Below are 22374 nucleotides of genomic sequence, written 5' to 3' on the forward strand. Positions count from 1 at the left end.
CCACATTTATTGAAAAACAAAATTCGTTAGTCGATGATGTTAGACAAACACAACTCTCTACAATGATATGATATTGTCCACTTCGAGCATAAGCTATCATGATTTTTCTTTAGGCTTCCCAAAAAAGCCTAATACCAATGGAGAAAGTATTCTTCATTCTAAACCCACGATCATTCCCTAAATTAGTGGATGAGGACTTTCATCATCTAACCGATGAAATTTTGCGTAAATAATTATATTTTTTTTGGTAAAAGAAAATTATAATTTTGTGTTGAAAAAAAGTAAAAAAGAGAGAAAAAAAGCGAAATCTAGTAAGTAATGAAAGGAAAGCAATCAGGAAACAATGAAATGTGAATGGGAGGATTTGGTTCACAGATTTGTTGATAAATGTATGTTGTTTAGGTCAGTGATTCCACCGCTCCCTTTCCAGACGCCACCTACTCTATTCCCAATTTACCTTTTAATTTCTTCCCCCAGTTAATTAAACATATTTTTATTATTTTTAATTTTAATTTTAAATATTTTAACGTCTACTGTTGGCGTCGTGAGTTTATGGGTACCTTTTTGAACACCATTAACGAATTCCCAAACAACCTTTGTCGACCACTTCAAAATGTTGGACTCTCCACTTTTTTTTTTTTTNCTTAAATGTATTATTTGCCCTCAACCTTTTTGACTACACGAAAGTAAAATAAAATATTTTTTAAATAAATAAAAAAATATATAATTAATGAATTTTTGCAATTTGTCATTACCTAATATTTATGCCCAATTCAGTGAATTCTTTCCCTTTTAAAGACACGCTTGATTCTTGCGATGCGGTTGTTATTTTGGAGGTTTTGAAATTTGTGAAGACGCTGTCGTTTTCACTGCCATTGTTCATCCATAAAACCCTCTCTTAATTATTAATTACTTTCTTATTTATCTAATTTTAAATATAACATTAAATTTAACCAATTTTACAAATACCCTTTAATTTTTTTTTTTTTAAATTAAAAAATACTCCTCCATTTAAAAAATAGTATTAAAATTTTTTTATGATAAAAAAATGTTTAAAAAATTCGGACGAAAATCATTTATTATTATTTCATAGATTATCTCTAAACTTTTTAATATTAATTTGGAAAAATAAAAATATTTTCTAATTAAAAAAATGGAAAGAAGGGTATTTTTGAGAGTTGTTTAAATGTTATAATTATGAAGATATTTTTTTTTAGAAAAATACAAAATTTAAAACTACTCTACTTATTTAGCCTTTTAAATACGTTTCATTAGGCGTCGTTTTATGGTAGCCATCATGTCGTGCCACATTTACAGAATCCGGGTTTAGCAATCCATATTTGAAATCGAAACGGTGCCGTTTCAATGTGCTGCAGGAAACGGCCTACGAATATTTTTAATTCGAAAAAAAAAATGGAAAAGAAATTAAAAATATGGATTTTTTAATCTGAAACTATAATTACCTAAATAAGAGGTAATTATTTAATCCGGTTTTAGCAATCCATATTTGAAATCGAAACGGTGCCGTTTCAATGTTCAGTAGGAAACGAGCCTAGGAATAATTTTAATTCGAAAAAAAAAACGGAAAAGAAATTAAAAAAATGGATATTTTAATCTGAAATTATAATTACCTAAATAAGAGGGACCGGTGGTAAATTACTGATTGCTCTATAGTACAAAATTAGGCCCCGAACCTTCAAAAATATTAAAAAAAGAAAAAAAAAAGGCACCGCCGCCCTGTACACTGAAGGACAACAAAAGCCCCGCCGCGCAGCGCCGCGCCGATACGGCGGCCATGGTTACAAGATAATTAAACCAAAAAATAAAAATAAAAACATGGCCTTTCGTCGTTCTTTTCCTTTTCTTTATTCTCTCCCTTTACTTTCACGTCTCTCCGGCTGAAATTACGAGAAGCCGCCGACGTTAAGAAACGGCTACCGTCACTGTCATTTCTCGTTTTAGTTTAAATTTTGTTTTTTTGTTTTTTTGTTTTTTTTTAACTTTCGTCCATCATATCATCAACCCCATCGGCCCCACCGTCACCGTTATCATCAAGCCAACGTTCCACAGGAACGCAATCCATCTTGTGGCGGAGTTTCCAATCCAACGCTTGACACGCACGTGAGCAGTAGTTAACGGCACCACAAACGGAACATCGACGAAACTCATGCCGTCTCGTCTCTGGTCGTCCACACCCCACGTGCGAACATAGTCTCAAACCATCCCCCGGCGACCCCCCACGTGCCGCGAACCACTCCGCCAAAAACTGACTCGCTGGATGAGCCTCAGGCGCCGGAATATTACAACCAAAATCGCTTAACAACGGACATGCCGAACCCGTCACGTGACGGTGGTGAGGATGAGGATTCCACGTCAGACACGTACGCGATGCGGTAACGGACGACCCCGCCTCCGACGAAAGCACGGCGGCGAGTTCACGCGCGTTAGCCTGAACAAGAAACCGACGACCCTCCGTTATGTTCTGACGAACACCGTAACCGTCTTGGAGACAATGACCAAGTTCCCTAAGGGCATCGATGTGGCCGAGGAAAGCGGCACGTGCGCAAAGAGCAACTCCGGCACGGAGATTCTTGTCATTTTTGGAGCCACCACTGCCGTTGAACTGAATGACGGCGAGTGAGTAAAGCGCCGGCGCGTGGGAATAAATCGCCGCCTTGGCCATTAGAGAAGCCCCACTTCCTCGATTTTGCAAACAGTAGAAACGAATCTGTGTCACATAAGAATAAATAAATCAATGCCCGAATTACTAATTGGTTTTAAAATACACACACACAAAAAAAAAAAAAAAGGGGAATGTTTATAACTTTCAAAATAGGATTAGAATAAATAAATTTTTTTTAAAAAAAAAAAAACAACAAAATTAGAACTAACCATGCCGAGAGTATAACAGGCCTCGACGTTGCCGGCGTCGGAGCACTGTTTCAGAAACCGGTGAGCCGATTCCGTCCAGTTCCGACCGCTAATTGCAAAAATCTTCAGTGAAGCTCTTGATAATACAACGGGATTAAGTCCTAAACTGTTTAATCTTTTGCATCTGAACCCAAAATTAGAAAAAAAAAAAAAAAAAAAAAAAAAAAAAAAAAAAAAAAAAAAAAAAAAAAANTTGATGAACTCGGAGGGAGAGGAAGCGGCGGAGCTGAGTTTAGAGAGAATAGAAATGACGAGGTCGTCCGGCAAGGAATCGAACAAATCGGAAGTGGGTGTTTTGATGCCGGGAGAGGGCTTGTTCCTCTTACGGCAGAAGTGGTGGTCGGCGGCGGCGGCGGCGGCATCGTGTGTTCTTTTTCGAACACGGTTGTCGGAAAAGAAGGGGGATTGAAGACGAGGATAACAGAGGCCTCTTCGAGTTCTCATGGAGGATTGTTGTTGGGGTGATATCCACGCCTCTCTCGCTTTTTGTATGTGTAAAACTTTAAAACCAAATGGGAAGCGTTATATAGTCTGGACCAAATTATAGGTCCCCTCTTCCAATATAAACCACAGCAAACTAAGACAATGCTTAAGGATCCTCAAATATGATACCCAGCTGTCAGTAACATGGAATTTTTATGCCCTTTATTTTTATTTCTCTTTTCTTTTTCCTTTTATTTATTTCTCAATAATTCTGTAAAATCTAATAATTCTTATTTTCCTGTTTTTTCTTTTTTTTTTCAAATTAAAATTTATTAATTCAAAAAATGAAGGCATCGTAGCTCTTATTAAGAATATTTCGTGTAGGATCTCATAGGGCGAGCAACAAGACATTATTTTCTCTTCTGTGGACGTATTTTAAAATTTTGAACGGAAAGCTCTTAAAGTAAACGCACAACGAAGATAACTTTAGCCGTTTTAGTAAATGAAACCTTTGAAATTTATTTTTATTTTTATTTTTATTTTTATTCCCTTTTTTATCTAATTTTTCTTAGCGTCGTTATCAACTATTTAAGAATTTGGATAATTGCCAATTAAATAATTTTCCATTTATATAAATAGCTTAATTTCTCAAAATTATTTTCTAATTAATATTTAAAAAAATAGACTAAATTTAATTACTTTTTACCAACAAACTCAAGGATATTTTGTATTGTAAATTTCTACCAATTATCCTAAGGAGTTGTTGTAAAAAATAAATTTTAAATTAGGAAATGAATCTGAAAAAAAAATCAGTTCCAAATTAGGAAATAAATAAAATAAACGACGTTTCACAGTGAATACTGTCTCGCCGTTCTTAGCATGTAGCTTTCCGTAGTGAGGTCACCGTAACATTAGAAAAACAAAAAATGTTGTTAGGGTGAAGTAGTAATAAAATTAAAAATAAGTAATAAAATCCGGGGAAATGACGTGGATCCGTTGAAGTGATATTGACCAATTACGTAACACCAAGTGGAGCCCACCTGTCCCCCTCTCGTGGCTGTTTCTCGAAGTAGAGAAGTTTTTTCCTTTTTTTTAGCAGTACTGGAGGCCGCTGGAAATGGGTATTAATCCGTAGGGTCCCACATCGAAAAGAGGCCGTGTTGGAGTTGCCAACCATTTAACGCCGTAGATGTTACCCCCCAAATCAACGTACCTGATTTCAAGATCTTGTACCATCCATCCAACCTTTCAAAAATCCTCCCTATGGCTGCTACTTTGATTGGACGTTAAACGTTAAACGTAAAACGTAAAACGTAAAACGCTGCGTTTTGATGGGACATTTAGGGCAACAAGCATATCTAATCCTTTTTATTTTCTGATCATTTCCAAAAATATTATTATTATTATTATTATTTATTTTAATTCAGTCGCTTTCTTTCCCGTCCAAAGGAGATTTTCCAGAGATCGTGCTTTTAGTGTTTGGGGTATCCGAGGGGCGTTCGTTCAATGACTTTGTTCTAATAAATCTTAATTTTTATATAATTAAATTACACACGTGGCGCTTGGATAAGAAGAGATTTTAATTCAAGGGATTGGATTGGATTAGGACATCAACTAACTGACACGTGGCGTAAGACTGTGCATCCAAAGCTAATCCATTCTCCATCTACACAGCTTCCTCCACTGATACCTTCTCCTCCTCGCTCATAAAGATAATAAGGATAAAACTTTTTATTTTATTTTATTTATTTTTTAATTTAATTTTAGCCTTTTGCTTTTCTGTCGGACAAAGTATTGCCAGTTTTCCCTTGGTCTACTTCCGTGCACGTATTTATCTGTCCCTCGTAACATTGACCTTCGTACTGTCGCTTGCATTTCATAAATTCCAACGGATCTTTTATTTATTTCCTTTTTTAACTTTAGGAACACGAAAAAATATATTCAATGCGGTAAAGAAGAGAAGGAAACGGTAAAAAAAAAAGGAGGTAATTAATTATTTATGGGAGATAAGGATTGAATTTTACTCCATATTAAATACCACAGGCCAAGCAAAGGTAAGTAATTGGACACGTAAAAGGTAAAAAAAGAAAGGAAAAGCAGAGGACTGTGAAGGGTGTCACGTGATAACTTTGTCCCGCAAATTTGTATGGTAAAGTAAGCAACAAGACTCACTCACACGCTAACTACTGTACGACTGGGTGTGGGGGATCCCAATTCCCGTAGCCCTAAACCCACTCCTTTTGGTTGCCTTTTTTGGCTTCCCCCAGATTTTGAGTGAATTACAAGGGTCCTTCACATAATATCACAGTCGTTGTCGTCGTCGTCGTTTCGTGTACTCCGATCGAGAAATGCCCCACTGAAACCACGACACTCTGTACGACATGTCGTAACTGTATGTATTATTTACGTTAAAATTTGGGCGTTTTGTTTTCTTAAGCCAACTGGGATTATTTGTTTGGTAATGATGATTGAGAATAAGATGATGGGATGGGATATCATGCAATCCACATGCATGGGCGGGGGGAGCCTCAGATCGCCGTTGAATCCTTTGACTATTTTTTATTTTTAATTTCTATTATTATTATTATTATTTTGTGGGGGGACAGTTTTTTATTTTTGTTGAAAGAGAGCAGTTACGTGGGGTCCAGTTTGTTAGGCCGGTAACGGACAGCTCAGCTTCATTGTTCCCTATTTCTCTGATCTATGACATTTACACGTGGCAGCATCATAGCAACTCCCGCTCGATTAGTGGCGAAATATTTTGTAGCCACGCGATCAAACCAACCGTGGAGATGTATGAACTCTCCATCAACCTCTTTACTCTTGGTTGCCGGGATTTTTGGGTAATTATCGTTTCAAATATAAATTTTTAAAAAATAAATTTAATTATTTGTGGAAAAAAGAAAAAGAAAAAAAAAAAGGAATATATGGTAGATTTCTAGTTGATAAGAATGGTCTCCTTGACAGGTAAGTTTAGGGTTCCCAGTTTGAACGTGTTTCTTTCTTCTAGACAAAAATTGAATAAAAGTTAGAAAGAGACTACCTATGTTGATTTTTCCCATCTTCTTTCCACAAATAAATTTCGACTTTTAAAAGTACGTTGAATTTCATTTCATGTCCATTTCTTTTTTAATTTTGAGTTTTATTTATCCGTAATATTAAAAAAAAAATTAATCTGTTCGGTGACTTAATCATAAAAACTTTTATCTTACTGGGTCTGCATCCAAATTGAAACAAAGAAGAAAAGAGGAAGCAAGCAAACTAATGGAGTACCTTAAAAGGTTGTCCACTCTCTGCAGCTAATAATAATAATAATAATAATAAAACTTAGATTTTTAGTTAACCTCACATTCTTCATTCCTATTTTATTGGGATTCATAAAAAAAATAAAAATTAAAAAAAAAAAAAAAAAAACTTGAGAAAAACGAAAAGAACCATTTGGGGGTAATTAATAATTAAAAAAGCAAATTAATTAGAGAATTTGATGGAGCAACGGCGTCGGAGGATGTTGCTTAACGTAATAGCCAACAGCTTATTAAGCTTTGCTTTAGGGTGCCCAATGTCCGAAATCTAATCACGAGCCGCACGTGATCCCCATCCCACGCTCGGCTCTGTTCTAAGAACTATATAAATATGCATTCTTGTTTAAATTGTGTCTAAATTAATTCTTGTTTTTAAAAATTAATAAATAAATAAATCTGCCTTTAATCAAATAACTAACATGGCTTTAACGTAACAAGCAATGGTTCTCCATGGCCCGTGCCTATCATTGATTATTAATCAAGAATGCAATAACCAACTCTATCAATTTATTTCTCAAAATTATCAACCCAATTTTAAATTCATATTTTTCTTCAATTTTTTAATTTTAAAAATATTTTTAAAAATATTTCTAGGATTTTTTTTTTTAATTTGAGTTGGGTTTAGTTCATTCGTGTATTTACATATTTTTTTTTTTGTCGAATCAACTCGATCAACCTCAAAAATAGGGTTACAATCCAACTATACCCTACTCTACTTTTAAGAGTATTATAAAAATTAATAACATTTTACATTGGTAACTAATATTAGTAATGAAGTGTGAGTCTGTGAATATTTGATGATTAATTTTTCTAAAAATAAAAAACTGAAAATTAGGAAAATGGATTGGCGGATAAAGCTTGATATTTTGCATGCAAACAAGAGAATAAGACTGAGGCGAAGAATTATACGTGGAACTGACGGGAGACGTTGATATAACATCCACGTGTTGATTGTACGTGACATGTGAACTGAGTCGTTGACTGAATGTTTGACTGGGAGTATTGGTCACGTGATGAAGGAGTGACAAATGAAAATAGCATGCCACCTTCCTCTCACGCGCTTTTTTTTTTTTCTTATTTTTTGTTTAATAATTTAATTCGTTAAGTAATTTTTCTCTTTACATATAAAGCTAAAATTCACAAAATTAATTTTTATAAATGGTCACCGTCGGAAGCAATCATCTAAAACAACTTAAAATGACAGAAACAGCCCTAGAACGAAGGGCATTTATGGAAATTCAAAGTGAAAAGAGGTTCTTCACCGGTTGGCCGTGCAAGCAAGGGGGGAAAATTGAAGGGTTGCTTGATGCCTCCCAGTTCATAGACAAGAACAAGTTTGGGGTTTACGTGCATGGTAAGTGAACCCATTCTAACTCCATAACCCTGTAGCTCACCCAATTATCTTCACCCACCTGTCTGCCTTGTCACCCAATAGGACACGTAGAGCCAATCATATGTGGACACGTCGATGCCTGGATTTACAAGAATGACGAGAAATTCACCACTTTGTGGAGGGCATAAACATATGATGGGGAGTTGAGGCTTTTGTTGCTTAACGCATTTGGCAGCTTGGGAAATGGCAACGGAGGCAATAACGGGAATGCCATACGGCGGCCTCGTAAGCCGTGCAGTGCACAAAATATAATCCCCCGCTGCCCCATCCATCACTATTTCTGGCCCCATTCATAGCACGTTTGAGTCACTTTTAAGTCATATTTGTCCTCGGTGTATTGCCTATGACCGTATATCATATTTGTCTATGACGTATTGTCTATGGTCGCATGTCCGTTTCAAATCCCTTTTACATCCTTTCATCATAGATAAGTTATATTTTTTCACGTTATATTAGAATAGAGGCGTATGACCAGTCACCAAAATCATGTCACGCCCTTCAAGCTAAAATGCCCCAAAAATATACTATAACAAAATATGATTAGTCATCACTTATTCTTACCCGAATTATATGCTATCAAAGTCGTTGTTGTTGGATGATGGAAGTCCCACATCGACTAATTTAGGGAATGATCATCGGTTTATAAGTGAGGAATACTAACTCCATTGGTATGAGGCCTTTTGGGGAAGCCCAAAGCAAAGCCATGAGAGCTTATGCTCAGAGTGGACAATATCATACTATTGTGGAGAGTCGTGTTCAAAACATTTCTCTCAAATATGACTCGTGACTCAAGCATGTGCCTATGTTGTCTGCAAGCTACTACAATAGTGCGATTATGATAACCGACTCCCTCTCTTATTTTTTTAATAATTAAAAAAAGTAAAACTCTTCTTTTGATATTTAATTGATTATTTAACTTCCTACTAGGGTAACGTTAGGTCAAAGTCAATTAGAGACAACCGAGGTAAAAAAAAAATTAAGCCGTAAATTGTAATTGTCATATCACGGGGGGTAAATTGTATCACTTCAGCCTAAAGGAAGCAGGTAATTGGAGAAAACATACGTAAATAATAAGTAACTTCTTGTTTTTCAAACGAATTTAATTCTTAAAATCTAATTCAATTCGAATTTGTCTTTTGAATCTCTATAGTTTATATATATATATATTAGTTTATGTAACATTGCGGGACCCACTTAATTTGTTGTGTCATATGATGATGTGGCCAAAATTATTCCATTCCAACAGCTATAAATTTGAATTCAATTGTCATTTCCATAAAAAAAATTGAATTATTTCATAGTTAAATGATCAATTATTATATGTAAACCTATGAAATAAATTTTAAAATAAATTATCTCGCTTTGAACTTTAAATTAATGAATTAACATTCTATATGGATAATATAACTATAATAGACATACCAATACTAAATATTTTATTTCAACAAAAACAATATATTAACGATTAGACATATTAAAAAATTAGTTTTTAAACTGTACAAATTTTTATTAGAGTTTGAAGTGTTTTCGATTTTTCATTTTGATATTTCTACTCGTGTTTGGTGAGAGAATGGACACGACATCTCCTCTCTCAATATATCATCCAAAACATGTCGGCCGTGAACTTAATTCGTGGAAGAGAATTTAACCGTGCTAGCAACCTGACTATGCTCATGAACTAAGCTAATTTCTCTTTAACTCATATTTTTCACAGTACATTGAACATCTATTTACTCCCATCTCCTCGTACCTATGCGTTTCCAAGAAAATCATAGTCCCATCTTGATAAGACACGATTCCACTTATGTATGAGAAAATGAAAAGCTTTTTGTCGTCTTACGTCTAGCTAACCATACAAACAAGCCGATCAGTCTCCATCATTTAAAAAATGGGGACATGGTCATAGTCACGATATAAAACTATTGGGAACATTAAATTGTATTAATTCGACCGAATTATTTTGTATTCCAATAATGCAAAGTTTTGATAAAATTCTTCCAACTTACACATACAACTTTTGAACTTGGTTCCATCAATAATTAGCGATAGATTTCTTAATTTTGTCCCACATTATTTGGAACCCAAAGAAATAAAAATAATATATTAAAAAAAAAAAAAATGGCATGTGGAAACATTATGAGTGTGTAGTGTGGACTAAATGAAAAATCTGCCCAAAGCAAAACGCACCGTTTTTGTACATTATTTGTGAGAGCCAAACCTGACAAACAAAATCCGACAATATAATATCAGCTTTTTACCAGTACTTGCTCCTAGTCGAACCCTGTAATAATTATCCTTATTTCCCCCAAATTTCCCAAAAAGAAATAAAAAGAAAATTAAAATAGAGATTAATATGATCAAAACGCAGAATTTTGTCGTCGTATCGTTGGTAATTGATGGGAGTTCAGCCCATGATGCCAGCCACTGGTTTTTCTTCGCTTCTCGACTCCGCAACTACAATGAAATTACAAGAAAGAAATAAATAAATAAATAAATTTCTATTTTCACTTTATAATTTGCAAATAATAAATCAAAAGCTATTTTTTTTTATTATTATTATTTATTGTATGTGTTTTTGTCGATAAATAACATTTTTTTTAAAATATAAAAAATGAATTAATTATTTTATTTTTTTTTTTTTTTAAATAATGGATTTGGAAATTCGTCAGAAACTTATTTCAAACCATCCTAGCAATTTCATGTGTTAAGAAACAGAATGATTTTTCCGACATGTCGGAAACAGACAAGAAAGTATCATTGAAAATTCGTACATTTTGGTAGATTAAACCGTACAAAAAAGAAAAAAATTGCATAAAAATGATTCTGTCCCTTTACTTAAACTCTTTCCTTTCTCTCTATTTAAAAATAATAATAATAAAATAATGATTTTCTGTTGTTGCTGGGCTTGACTGGGCTGGGCTAATAACAGGTTCCTGAAGCCCATTGGGCTTACAACTCGAAATGAAGCCCATTTATCTATGGGCTTACATATCTCCTAGCTTACTCCCCAAAATTTGACAGATCAGACAAGGAGCCATAGAGTGAGTGCCACGTGGCTACAAAATCTCAATCTGGATACTGGTTGGACCCGACATGTAAGGATATGTTTTGACACGGAGTTTAAACGAGAGCCAGAAGTTGAGATTATTACAGGCAAGCAGAAACGAGTCGAGGTTGACGTGGCGGATATCAGATTCTCACTGCCACGTGGCAGCGAATCAGCCAATTACATATTCCCTCTGCTATCCATTTAGATAAGCCTATGCGTACAATAACGAAGTGAGATTCAAATCTTGGTCACCATTTTTACAATTTTTGCAGAGCTAAACGGAGCGTTAAGTGATTTGACCGGAAATGGCCTCCGCTTGTGCTTCTTCCGCCATCGCCGCGGTGGCGATTTCTTCTTCCAGGCAAGTTTTTTCTCTTCCTCCGCCGTTTTTTGCAGTTCTTTATGGAGCTTTGTTTTTTGCAGTTCCCAGAAGAATGGATGCCCCAAGGTTTCTAATTTCCTAACCGGCAAGAGGCTCAGGCTGAGAAAGTACACTGCTGCGGCTGTTGCTCCTCGATCAGCTCCGGTGTGCGCCGCCGCCGACCCCGACAGACCCCTCTGGTTCCCCGGCAGCACCCCTCCCCCATGGCTCGACGGCAGCCTCCCCGGGGACTTTGGGTTTGACCCACTTGGTCTCTGTAAGTATCCTTGAATGATGAAAATCCCACGTCAATTAATTTAGAGAACGATAGCAGGTTTATAATGAAAGAATACTCTAAACCTTTTAGGAAGCCCAAAATAGAATTATGGAAAGTCCTGTTCACTAGAAATTTTTAAGGTTGTCTAGATTTAAAATCGTAACTATGTTTGTTTGCGTGTATGAATATTGATAGCTTCTGATCCGGAGAGCCTGAGATGGAACCAGCAAGCAGAGCTGGTGCACTGCCGGTGGGCAATGTTGGGCGCCGCCGGGATTTTCATCCCGGAATTCTTGACAAAGATCGGAATTCTCAACACCCCGTCGTGGTACACTGCCGGAGAATTGGAATACTTCACCGATACCACCACTCTGTTCATTGTGGAACTCATTTTCATCGGTTGGGCCGAGGGTAGACGATGGGCCGACATTCTGAAACCCGGTTGCGTCAATACTGACCCAATCTTCCCCAACAACAAGCTAACCGGAACCGACGTCGGGTACCCAGGTGGCCTATGGTTCGACCCACTCGGTTGGGGTAGCGGGTCACCCGAAAAAATCAAGGAATTGAGAACGAAAGAGATCAAGAACGGGCGACTGGCTATGTTGGCGGTGATGGGCGCGTGGTTCCAACACATTTACACCGGCACCGGTCCCATTGACAACCTCTTCGCTCACCTTGCCGATCCCGGCCACGCCACTGTCTTCGCCGTGAGTTTTTAATTAACTTTACCTTTAAAATAAATAAATAAATATATATACAAAATTGGTGAGATTATTGTTGTTTTTTGCAGGCTTTCACACCCAAGTGAGGAACGTGGAGAAATTGGGAGTGAGAGAAAATGTCTGTATTAAATCACAACTTGAAATCCCTGTTGTTATGTGGTGTGTGTCTAATGGACATTATTATCAATTTAATGTACAAAATGAGATTAAAAAAATAATTAAGGAAGTTTAGATGCCCTTTTGACTTTAATTAACCAATTATTAGAATATTTAATCAAATAATTAATGTGGACTTTGTATGCTAATTAACATAACAATTGACTAGTGGATCAAACAATTTGTTAATTGATTATACACTAATTTCGAGTTCTAATATATTTAATATGTGTAACTTTTAGCATTAGATCTTTCTTGGTTGCGTTATTGGTTTAAATTATTCAATGTTCGATCTGTTGCGATGAATGTTATTACTTCGTTGTTGACGTTGAGTGAAGGACTCTTTGTCGTAATCTTATGGTGTTTTGAATATGTGAGATCTCACGTCGGTTCGAAATGATAATGAAATATTTCTTATAAGGGGGTGGAAACTTTCCCTAATAAACGCGTTTTAAAATCGTGAGATTGACGATCATACGTAATGAGCCAACAGTGGACAATATCGGTTAGCGATGAGCTTTGGACTGTTATAAACGGTATCAAAATCAGATACACAGTGGTGTGCCAACAAGGAAGCTAAAGATCGGCGTTCTTGTGAATCGTTGCGATGAATGTTATTACTTTGTTGTTGACGTCGAATGAAAGACTCTTTGTCGCAACTTTACGTTGTTTTGAATATGTGAGATCTCACATCGATAGAAAAGGATAACGAAACATTTCTTATAAGAGGGTGAAAACTCTCCCTAATAAACGCGTTTTAAAATCGTGAGATTGACGATCATATGTAATGGACCAACAGTGGACACTATTTGTTAGCGGTGGGCTTTGGACGGTTATGAATGGTATTAAATCAGACATGCAGCAATGTGCCAACGAGGAAGTAGGCCTCCTAAGGCATGTAAATCGTGAGATCTCACATCAGTTGTAGAGAGGAACGAAATATTCCTTATAATGGTATAGAAACATCTCCATAACAGACGTCATGACCATACGTAACGAGTCAAAGCATATAATATATGTTAGCAGTGGACTTGAGTTGTTACAAATGGTATTAAAGCTAGACACTTGACAGTGTCACAGCGAGAACGCTAAGCCCTTTAGGCAGGTGGATTGCGAGATTACACGTTCGTTGGAGAGGAGAACTAAACACTCTTTATAAAATATACGAAACCTCCTCGTAACAAATCTGTTTCAAGATTGCGAGGCTAATAACGATACTTAACGATAGCGACAATAACAATATCTGTTAGTAGTGGAATTGATTACATAATATCATCGATATATGTTTGTCACTGAATCCAACAATTCTAAATTACACTAACAGAGTATAAGCTAGGATTAATAAATAAGTTAATTAAGTTGGTAAAAAGGAAAAGCAAGTAGAGTATAAAAATAATTAAAATAAAATAAAATAAAATAAAATAAAATAAAACAGTCAAACTAATAAATATAAATATAAAAAAAATACAAATTTTATATCTGCAAGTTGTTCAACTCTCTTTTCCTCTGGATGAAAGCAACATTGTTTCATTAATTATTTAATTAAATTTATTAATTGAGTATTAATGTCATTCAATAATTATATTAAACCGTTTAATCCGATTTATTAATTAAACGAGAATGAACAAATTAATGAATTTAAATCAGATTCAGAGAAAATGAAGAAATAATTAAAAATTAGTATAAAGAAAAGTAAGGATTTCTATACGAATCTGAATTGAGTCGCGAATGGCTCGCTCGTTGTGAATCTCAACAACTCCAATTTTCAGAGTTCTCTCTCCGTCTCTCTCTCTCTCTGTAATCGCCGGTGATAATCTTGCGGAGAGAGAGGGAGAGAGAGAGAAATTACAGACGCTATTGTTTGTGTGAACTAATAATTAATGGTGGGAAGAGAGAATATTACAGTAGTGACGGAGGGGGGAGGGGGGGAATTGGGAATCAGGAGGAGGAGGGGGGATAATTGGTACGGCGGACGGAGATTTGGGCGGGGATGGGGCGGCCGGTGCCAGAGCCACCGCAGCTGCTGCAGAACATGCGGCCAGAGCCTGAGCAGGTACGGCAGCCGATGTCGCGGTCGGACCAGCGGGAGCAGAGGCAGGGGACTCGACCGGTGCCGTTGCAGGAGGGGCAGCGGGGGAAAGAGCCGGCCATGGGTTTGTCCATCACGGATTTGACGAGGACGGCGCCGGCGAGGACGCTGAGGCCGGTGGCGAGTTGGGTGAGGACGACCGGAACCATGGTTGAGGGAGAGAGAGAGAGAGAGAGAGAGAGAAATGAGAGATAGAAGAAGAAGAAGGAGAGGAAATGGGGAATGGATTGGAGATTTTTTTTCGAGACGATATTAATTTAATTTAATTTATTTTATTTAATTAAAAAAAAAAATATGAAAAGAAGAAATGGGGGAAATAAAAGTGGTGAGAAGGAGGAACACGTAGACGAAGGTGCAGTTGGTGGCTTTGAGCGAAGAACAAATTGTTGGGGGTAAAATTGGAATTTCACGACGGTGGCCTTTGCGTGGGTGACTTCCTTTTGCCTCTCTGTCTCTCTTCTCTCACTACGCTATTGCTTTGTGGATGTAGATTTTAGTTCAAAATCACTCTCTCCAGATTTTATTTTATTATTATTATTTTTTATTCCCACTTTCTTTTCTATTTAAATAGATAATTGAATATTTGAATATTAATTTTTCTTTTTCTTTTTCTAAGATTTAAATGTTGCTCAAGTTTATAACTTGTGAGCTTTATTTATTATTATCATTATTTTTTTTAATGCAATCTTTTAAAAAATTAGGTTGTTTTTTACAACCTTTTTCGTATTTGGTATTTTCTAAATTTTATACTATTTTAATTAGAAATTTGTAACGATTTTTTTTTTATCAAAATTAATGGATGATTTAATTTTTTTGTAAATTATAAATTTATTTGGTCTATAATTATTAATAAAATTTAAATTCAGCGAAGTAAATCTAGGGTGTTTTGTCTGATTTGAAAGGGGATAATTATATAAGTATAAATAACTTGTACGTTGCAGGGTATTCATATGTTGAGATGGCCGAGATGGTCTAAGGCGCCAGATTAAGGTTCTGGTCCGAAAGGGCGTGGGTTCAAATCCCACTCTCAACATTTATTTTATTCTAGTTTCTTTTAAATAAATTAAATAAATGTTTTGAGAATTATTGCATTATATGTTGATATGGCCGGTTGGTCTATGAGAAACTATCGGTTGCAAAGAGCGTGGTTTCGTTTCAAATATAATTTTTATTTATTTATTTATTTAGTAAGTATAATGCTATTTAAAATTAACTTTCATGTGGTGATGGCAAACCTAAATTAAGGTTTTATACGAAAGGGTGTGGTTCAAAATCCAGTTCTCAACATTATTATTATTATTATTCTTAATCTTAAGTAATAAAAATGTTAGATATCTTTTTCCATTCTTTTCTTAATAATAAAAATATTCTATCATTTTTAAAATTAATACAAGCTCGGAGAGGGTCTCAGGCCATAACTTCAGTAGTATGAATATAAGTTTTGGCAAGAAGATCGGGAATTAAGTCCATCGATGTGAAAGATGAAACCTCACCAAATTTGGTGTCAATCAGATACTCGATGAACTATGCACGAAGTCGTATGTCCACTTGCGGAAATAACGTATATTCGAGACAGAATGAAAATACCTAAAAATGTACCATAGGGGAAAACATGATGGTGTCTGCTCTCCACCACTCTTGGGCCCTGTGCCCTAAGCGAGCTACTCTATGGCACGTATGTGTGTCATAATGTGAGTGAACGTCTCGGGCGTCTTCCTGTGAAAAGGGTCTTTCAAGGATAGTACTGAACGATACGGGTGTGTCAGTATTGTGCATTAACTCATGTGTCGGAGGTTAGATTATGCACCCGCTATCCGAAACGTATGTCGTAAATGGTTTAGTATGGACATAGGAGAGTCTGATGCTTGAGAGAACCCGAATGGATGAATATTCAGGATGTCTTGATGAGATGATCGACATACGAGCCAGTTCCCAACAAATGTGTCCGAGCAAGCCAAGATGGTCAATATGTCTTGGGACATGAGATGAAATCATGATATATATGTCGTGTTGTTGGGAATCAAGATGACGATGCAATATGACGTTATTGTGTCGCAGACGATTAAACATGCATGCACAAACGATGTGTGTGGTCGAACAAGCTTGAGTTCCGCATAAGTTGTGTTCAGTTGGCAAAGGTAAACCTTACTGAAGGTCTGACAAAGCCGTAAAGCGAGGCAAAATTTGTGAACGGAGCTTGAGTTTCCTCTTAAAGGCTTGTTGTGAGCATGCCAAGATCACTACTCGGCACAATTGAAGAAGTACGTCGCTCCGATAACCATTAATATGATAGTTCTCATTAAATAAATCATAGATATAATATTTATATTAAAAAAAAAAAAAAAAAAAAAAAAAAAAANTTTCTCCCAAACACCAGAAATGTAAATTGATTCCCCGTATCATCATCTCTATTAGGGCCGTGGAAAGAAAAATATCTCTACTCCTGATTTCGCGTACTGCAAGCTATTCTCTAAGGTCAATTCAAGATAGACAACCAGAAATGGCCGCAAGCCGCACTGTGTTGCGTTCTGCGACAATATTCTTAACGGAGCCATCGCGGCCCCTTCTCGTCGGCCGTGCTTCTTCCTCCTTCTCGCTCGGAACCAGGCGAACGTTCACTCACAGATTGTATTGCATTGCGAGGAACACTAGGGCTCCAGGATTTCACTTTCCGAAACGAACTGTTCTGACTTGCTCCTACGATGAAACTCAATCGACGTCGTTGTCTAATCACGACGACCAGGGCCCTCCTCAGGAGGCTGTTTTGAAGGCAATTTCAGGTTTCTACCTGACCTTTATGCTACCAAGGCTTTGGAACTGTAAGCAATAAATCAATTAATTTCAGGCATCACCTCTTCTTGTACACAAGTCTGTATAATTCCTTGTGTGAGCTTCTGCCTGTTCATGTTTCTATTTCACTACGACTTTTGTTCATCTACGCGACATAATTGACTACGAGTTCGTTTGGTTGCTCGACGCAGAGGTATCCAAGACAGAAGGGAGGGTTGGCCATACCACAAATATGGTACTTGGAGGAACAGTGACTGATGATTCTTCCAATGAGTGGATCGCTTTGGATCAAAAGGTATGGAACAGTTGCTCCATTAGCTCCAATTTATGTACAGAATGGCTGCTTCAAATCTTTTGATGGTTGCGTGTGTAGGTAAACTAGTATTGGCTTTACTGCAATTAGAAATAAGTAGAAGATAGCTATATCTTTTCACCATCACCTTATAGTTTGCTTGATTATTGGAAAGGTGAACTCGTACCCGGGCGTTAGAGGTTTTACGGCAATTGGAACTGGGGGAGATGATTTTGTGCAGTCTATGGTTGTTGCTGTGGAGTCTGTCCTCCAAAAGCCAATTCCTGAGGTGATTATTTTCAGTTTATTAGGTCAAATTAAATTACAAAATCTATCATTCACTTTATTCCGCAGATGTCTCATTATATGTGTGGAATTTCTAAGAAATTGAAATTCATGCCTGCAGTTATTGATGAAATTAGGCAAGATAGTATTATTTCCTCTGTTATTTTATTCAGTGGGAAACATAGTCTTTCTGACCTGATCATCAAAATTGGAAGACGTAACCTAATCTAATAGCGATTTCTAATTGGATTATAGTTGTCATTGTCATATTTTTAATAGTTATCTTAACAAATTTAGAACTATATACTAGTGAATTGGTGGTATGATATAACCGCATGTTAATCGGTGTACACATTTCTTTCGATTGTTTATGCATCTAGGTATCAAAATAGATTGCAAAAAATAGAGGAAAGTGAAGCCCCATGCCAAGGGAACAGAAAAACTCTGTAAAAGGAATATTGATTCTGCAATTGTTGAAAGTAGCAACTAGTTTACACAAAGAAAGCTCTTGTACGTCAAAAGAGCTTGGTTTGGCTCCGGCTTGAAAGAAACAGTAGGATCTTCATGCTTCAACAACAACAACAACAAAAAACCTCTAGGAATTTTATGGACCATTATATTTTTGTAGCTCTTTTTTAGAATAAATGGTTTGCTTCTTCAACATAAATGGTCTTACATGACATTCTGACAATTGGACGGCGTTGGACTTGTCTTTCCTCCCCATTCATCTTATCCATGAAACCGTTACTTACACACAAAAAGGTGAAGTTTACACCAAGAAAGGGCCACAAAAGAGAGGGAGTCTAAGTGGTGATTTAATTTTTTTTAATCTTATTTTAGCTAGGAAATTGTTGGTATTTATGGTAAGAACTACGTCCCTATTGAAGTAGAGTACATGATTCCTCAAGTTTATGTCATATGAGGTTGTAGGCAGTTGTTTAAGGAACCAAAAAGAAGGGCCTAGAGCAAAGACTTGTTATTGAGAAGGTTTATGTCAAGGTGTTGCATGATGGCTTTGGCAAAAAATAGATATATTGGATTTTTTTGGGTGCTAGTATTTACTGCCAATTTCTCAGCTGTGCTCATAGAAGATTAGATTTTTGGGTGCTTGTCTATCTCATCGTATCATACCTTTCCTTTTCCCTTCTCTCTTATTGGTGATCGATTATTTTAGTTAGATTCTTTGTAAAAGGGAATTAAGTTGGTGTTCCTGGTGGCTTTGTGGTTAGGAGATTTTATTAGATTTTTCTCGACGATTGGTTCGTTAAAATCTCCAATATATTCAAGGGCATCAAATTCTTTCAACATCCATTCGGGCATACAATCAATTTATCGAGATGAGTCATCATACATAGGTGAACTGCTCTCTTCTTTGGAGTTAAGTTCACTGGATCTAGGTGTAGCTTCATCATTGTAGGTTTAGTTTAGAAAATTCAAAACTGTTGTATCAGTTATTTTATGCTTCACAACCACACTGCTCAAGTACCAAATATTAATCAGGTGAAAATAAGGCCCAACAATTGCCATTTCTTTCAAATTTCAAATTTTGCAAGGATTCATGAGAGATCTGATGGTTGATACCTTCGTGTGAGCTTCTCAAATCCCCTTATAAAACTATTTCTGAGTGCGGGAAGGACATTAAGTTTGTTAGTTTAGAGATTCAGGAGTGGATTTCTCTTTTGTGAGGTTGGATGGTACTTTTTTTCATTGACTCTTTGGATTGTGAATGGGAAAGGGGAGGATTCGAGGATGTTTTTCTCTAAATCTATGTCTCATGATATGTTTCCAAAGGAGGAAGCTCTTCATCACGAATTTTTTACTGCTATTTGGAGAACTGACTTCTCCAAGAAAGTTAAAGGTTTTAAGACTTCTTTTTTGGGATACATAATGAATCGGTGTGTGAATCCAGAATTTTAGCAGCCTCATGAATCCCTTTAATTTTATCTTATCATGTAGAAAAGATAAGGAAGTTGTTGATAATCTTTCCATATAGTTTAGAGAAATTATTGTATTTCTTCTTATTTATCTAAAACAAATACAAGGCCCTCTTATATAGAAATTAAGACCATCAATCAAGAAGGAAAGAAATATTACAAATATACAGAAGGAATATATACATAATATACAATCAATATTATAAAAGATATAAATGAAATTAAACAGAATTAATTTCATTTTGGAGACTGTTTAATGTTTGTAGCAGGCTTTTTTTCTCTATGATTGCGTGCCAGTCCTTTCAAAGATAAGGTTGAATATTACTGCGTAATGCTTTTAGAGGTTTCTTTTAGAAGATTTCGTTGCAAAAAGAATAGGAGAATCTTTCAGATGTTGATAGAAGTTGATAAATGCGTAACGGAAGAGTTTTAGGTTGATTTGCTTTTTGTTTCTTCATCATCAAGCTCTTTACTCTCCTTCTCGCAACTACTCTTTTTTCTGCTCTTTGTACGACTTTCAAGATCTGTTTCTTTTCTTTTCTTTATTTTCCTCTTCGACGGCTGTCCTTTGTGCATTGCATTCACTTAATTATTGGAAAAATGACAGAATAGGAGGAACGAGGAAAAGTATGTAAAAGCTAATCCAAGTAACTAGTGTGTGACAAAGAGACCCACTACTTCATTTGGTTGCAAAGGTTTAACATGATTAGATTTTTTCGCAAGTCTAAAGTAGTACGAACTAGGGAGATTCTTGACGTAAGGAATAGAGCGCTGCGAGAGGCAATCAATTTAATTTATTCTGATAAAAAATAACCTCCTATTGTTCTGTGGGTAATCAAGCGACACGTGGGGTTGTTGCCACCAAGTCTCTTGCAGGCGGCAAGGGCCGACGAAGTGACAGATTATCTTTCGGTGATTTAACGTAATCTTCGTGAACACACCATTATGGTTTTTGATTGAAGAATTAGAAACACTGTGTCTATATATCTCAAATGGATCATTAGAAGGGGGGGGGGGNCATTTAGTTGTTTTTGCAAACACAATTTCTCTGGCGAGTGAACTGTGTCAGGGTGTTACTGCTAAATCAGACAGTAGAAGTATGTGCTTGATGTAGTAGGATAACAAAATGCCGACGGCAAAACTCCAAATTTCCATTAGGGGAATGAGGTAGATCCCTGCGAATATTGATGGTTGAAGCGTTAAAAAAATGGACCTACTCTATTTTGTCCTTGAAATCAATGAAGTTCTATTAGCCCCCACCATCTTTACCCTGCAGGTTAATTTTTACGCGTAGGGGTTTAATTTGTTATTATTAGTTCCTTTGTTTTCAGTAATTTCTGTACATTGCTTATATATAGGCATCAATATTCAATTCTTTCATGAAATCATATTCAGAGAATTTTCCATCTCTGGTGTATTAATAGTATCCAAGCAACAAGTCGTTATTTGGGAATGAATTTTCAATCATAGATAAACGGATTGGCTCTGATTCAATGGGATGATAGTATGGAGATTTGTTCCTGTATTTGATTGGCTTGCTAAAAAAAAATAATGTCCATGTCCATGTACAGGGCAAGGTGAGGCATAAATTATCGGCAAAAGGGAAGTACGTCTCAGTAAACATAGGACCAGTTCAAGTAATTTCCAGTGAGCAGGTCCCTCTCTTTTCTCTCTTATTAATTTGTTCATCAATGATGCCTTACAGTTTGTTAGCATAGCATGTCCACCACCCGCCAACACGAACACGATTGGTTACAGTGCTTCTTGATTTGGTCGACCATACACTCACAATTAATAAACTATCTCATTTGGTTAAGGTATATATCTTTGATTCAAAATGTAAGAAGTTCGAATCTCCCACCCATTTACCCTCTTTTTTAATCTCGTCCTAGATTCAACTGTTGCTATTAAATCTAAGTTCGGATTCATCTGTGACATGATTTATAATAAAGAAGTTCGAAGATAGAAGAAAATTGATTTAGAATGATTTTTTGTGCTTTCCCGTTCCAGGTGCAAGCCGTGTACAACGCAATGAAGAGAGATGACCGTATGAAATACTTTCTATAGAATCAGGGTTCACTACTTGTACAACTCCATGTAACGTAATCACTCTTTAATCCTTCTAGAAACCTTGATTATTCCACTTAAAAGCTCTCTAATTTCACTTAATTTTTTCTTAATCTCTCTGACTTCCATCTTTATACTTAAAAATATCCCAAACCCAACTACCCTTTATCATTTTTAATATACATTACACCCTTAGTCGCTCCCCACTTTGCCTTGTTTGCTAGCCTGTTGTTGATAAGCCTTCGTTTCAAAATTTTGAATAAAGCATTTGGTTACCACAGCACCAGACAAACACACCAT

General features: G+C 36.2%; 4 protein-coding genes and 1 non-coding gene across 5 annotated transcripts; 3 read left to right on the top strand and 2 right to left on the bottom strand.

Annotated features, from left to right (window-relative positions):
• Nucleotides 1–1593: 1593 nt before the first annotated feature.
• LOC111780419 (F-box protein At1g67340-like) lies at nucleotides 1594–3498 on the bottom strand. Its single transcript, XM_023660819.1, has 2 exons — nucleotides 2893–3498; nucleotides 1594–2728 (listed from the first exon to the last, which is right to left on the bottom strand). The coding sequence occupies exons 1-2, from the start codon at nucleotides 3373–3375 to the stop codon at nucleotides 1997–1999; spliced, it is 1215 nt and encodes a 404-aa protein (XP_023516587.1). The 5' UTR covers nucleotides 3376–3498; the 3' UTR covers nucleotides 1594–1996.
• A 7811-nt stretch (nucleotides 3499–11309) lies between these two features.
• Nucleotides 11310–12711, top strand: LOC111779932 (chlorophyll a-b binding protein 7, chloroplastic). The gene is made up of 4 exons (XM_023660138.1): nucleotides 11310–11459; nucleotides 11522–11736; nucleotides 11932–12446; nucleotides 12530–12711. The coding sequence occupies exons 1-4, from the start codon at nucleotides 11404–11406 to the stop codon at nucleotides 12545–12547; spliced, it is 804 nt and encodes a 267-aa protein (XP_023515906.1). The 5' UTR covers nucleotides 11310–11403; the 3' UTR covers nucleotides 12548–12711.
• A 1583-nt stretch (nucleotides 12712–14294) lies between these two features.
• LOC111810279 lies at nucleotides 14295–14929 on the bottom strand. The gene has a single exon (XM_023696951.1). The coding sequence runs from the start codon at nucleotides 14853–14855 to the stop codon at nucleotides 14556–14558; it is 300 nt and encodes a 99-aa protein (XP_023552719.1). The 5' UTR covers nucleotides 14856–14929; the 3' UTR covers nucleotides 14295–14555.
• A 729-nt stretch (nucleotides 14930–15658) lies between these two features.
• Nucleotides 15659–15739, top strand: TRNAL-AAG. The gene has a single exon. It is a non-coding gene; the product is annotated as a tRNA-Leu (tRNA).
• A 1378-nt stretch (nucleotides 15740–17117) lies between these two features.
• LOC111790920 lies at nucleotides 17118–22368 on the top strand. Its single transcript, XM_023672053.1, has 5 exons — nucleotides 17118–17486; nucleotides 17688–17791; nucleotides 17964–18077; nucleotides 21579–21662; nucleotides 22018–22368. Exons 1-5 carry the CDS (start codon nucleotides 17207–17209, stop codon nucleotides 22072–22074), a joined length of 639 nt encoding a protein of 212 aa, XP_023527821.1. The 5' UTR covers nucleotides 17118–17206; the 3' UTR covers nucleotides 22075–22368.
• Nucleotides 22369–22374: the final 6 nt, after the last annotated feature.

The sequence above is a fragment of the Cucurbita pepo genome, chromosome LG01, assembly GCF_002806865.2.
Source record: "Cucurbita pepo subsp. pepo cultivar mu-cu-16 chromosome LG01, ASM280686v2, whole genome shotgun sequence".
NCBI lineage: Eukaryota > Viridiplantae > Streptophyta > Magnoliopsida > Cucurbitales > Cucurbitaceae > Cucurbita > Cucurbita pepo.

Excerpts from the sequence above, each read along its gene's own strand:
- LOC111779932 (XM_023660138.1), top strand. The coding sequence starts at position 11,404 with ATGGCCTCCGCTTGTGCTTCTTCCGCCATCGCCGCGGTGGCGATTTCT. Across the intron at positions 11,460-11,521 it reads GTGGCGATTTCTTCTTCCAG|TTCCCAGAAGAATGGATGCC; the intron begins GCAAGTTTTTTC and ends TGTTTTTTGCAG. Across the intron at positions 11,737-11,931 it reads GTTTGACCCACTTGGTCTCT|CTTCTGATCCGGAGAGCCTG; the intron begins GTAAGTATCCTT and ends GAATATTGATAG.
- LOC111810279 (XM_023696951.1), bottom strand. The coding sequence starts at position 14,855 with ATGGTTCCGGTCGTCCTCACCCAACTCGCCACCGGCCTCAGCGTCCTC.
- LOC111790920 (XM_023672053.1), top strand. The coding sequence starts at position 17,207 with ATGGCCGCAAGCCGCACTGTGTTGCGTTCTGCGACAATATTCTTAACG. Across the intron at positions 17,792-17,963 it reads GGATCGCTTTGGATCAAAAG|GTGAACTCGTACCCGGGCGT; the intron begins GTATGGAACAGT and ends ATTATTGGAAAG. Across the intron at positions 21,663-22,017 it reads AAGTAATTTCCAGTGAGCAG|GTGCAAGCCGTGTACAACGC; the intron begins GTCCCTCTCTTT and ends TTCCCGTTCCAG.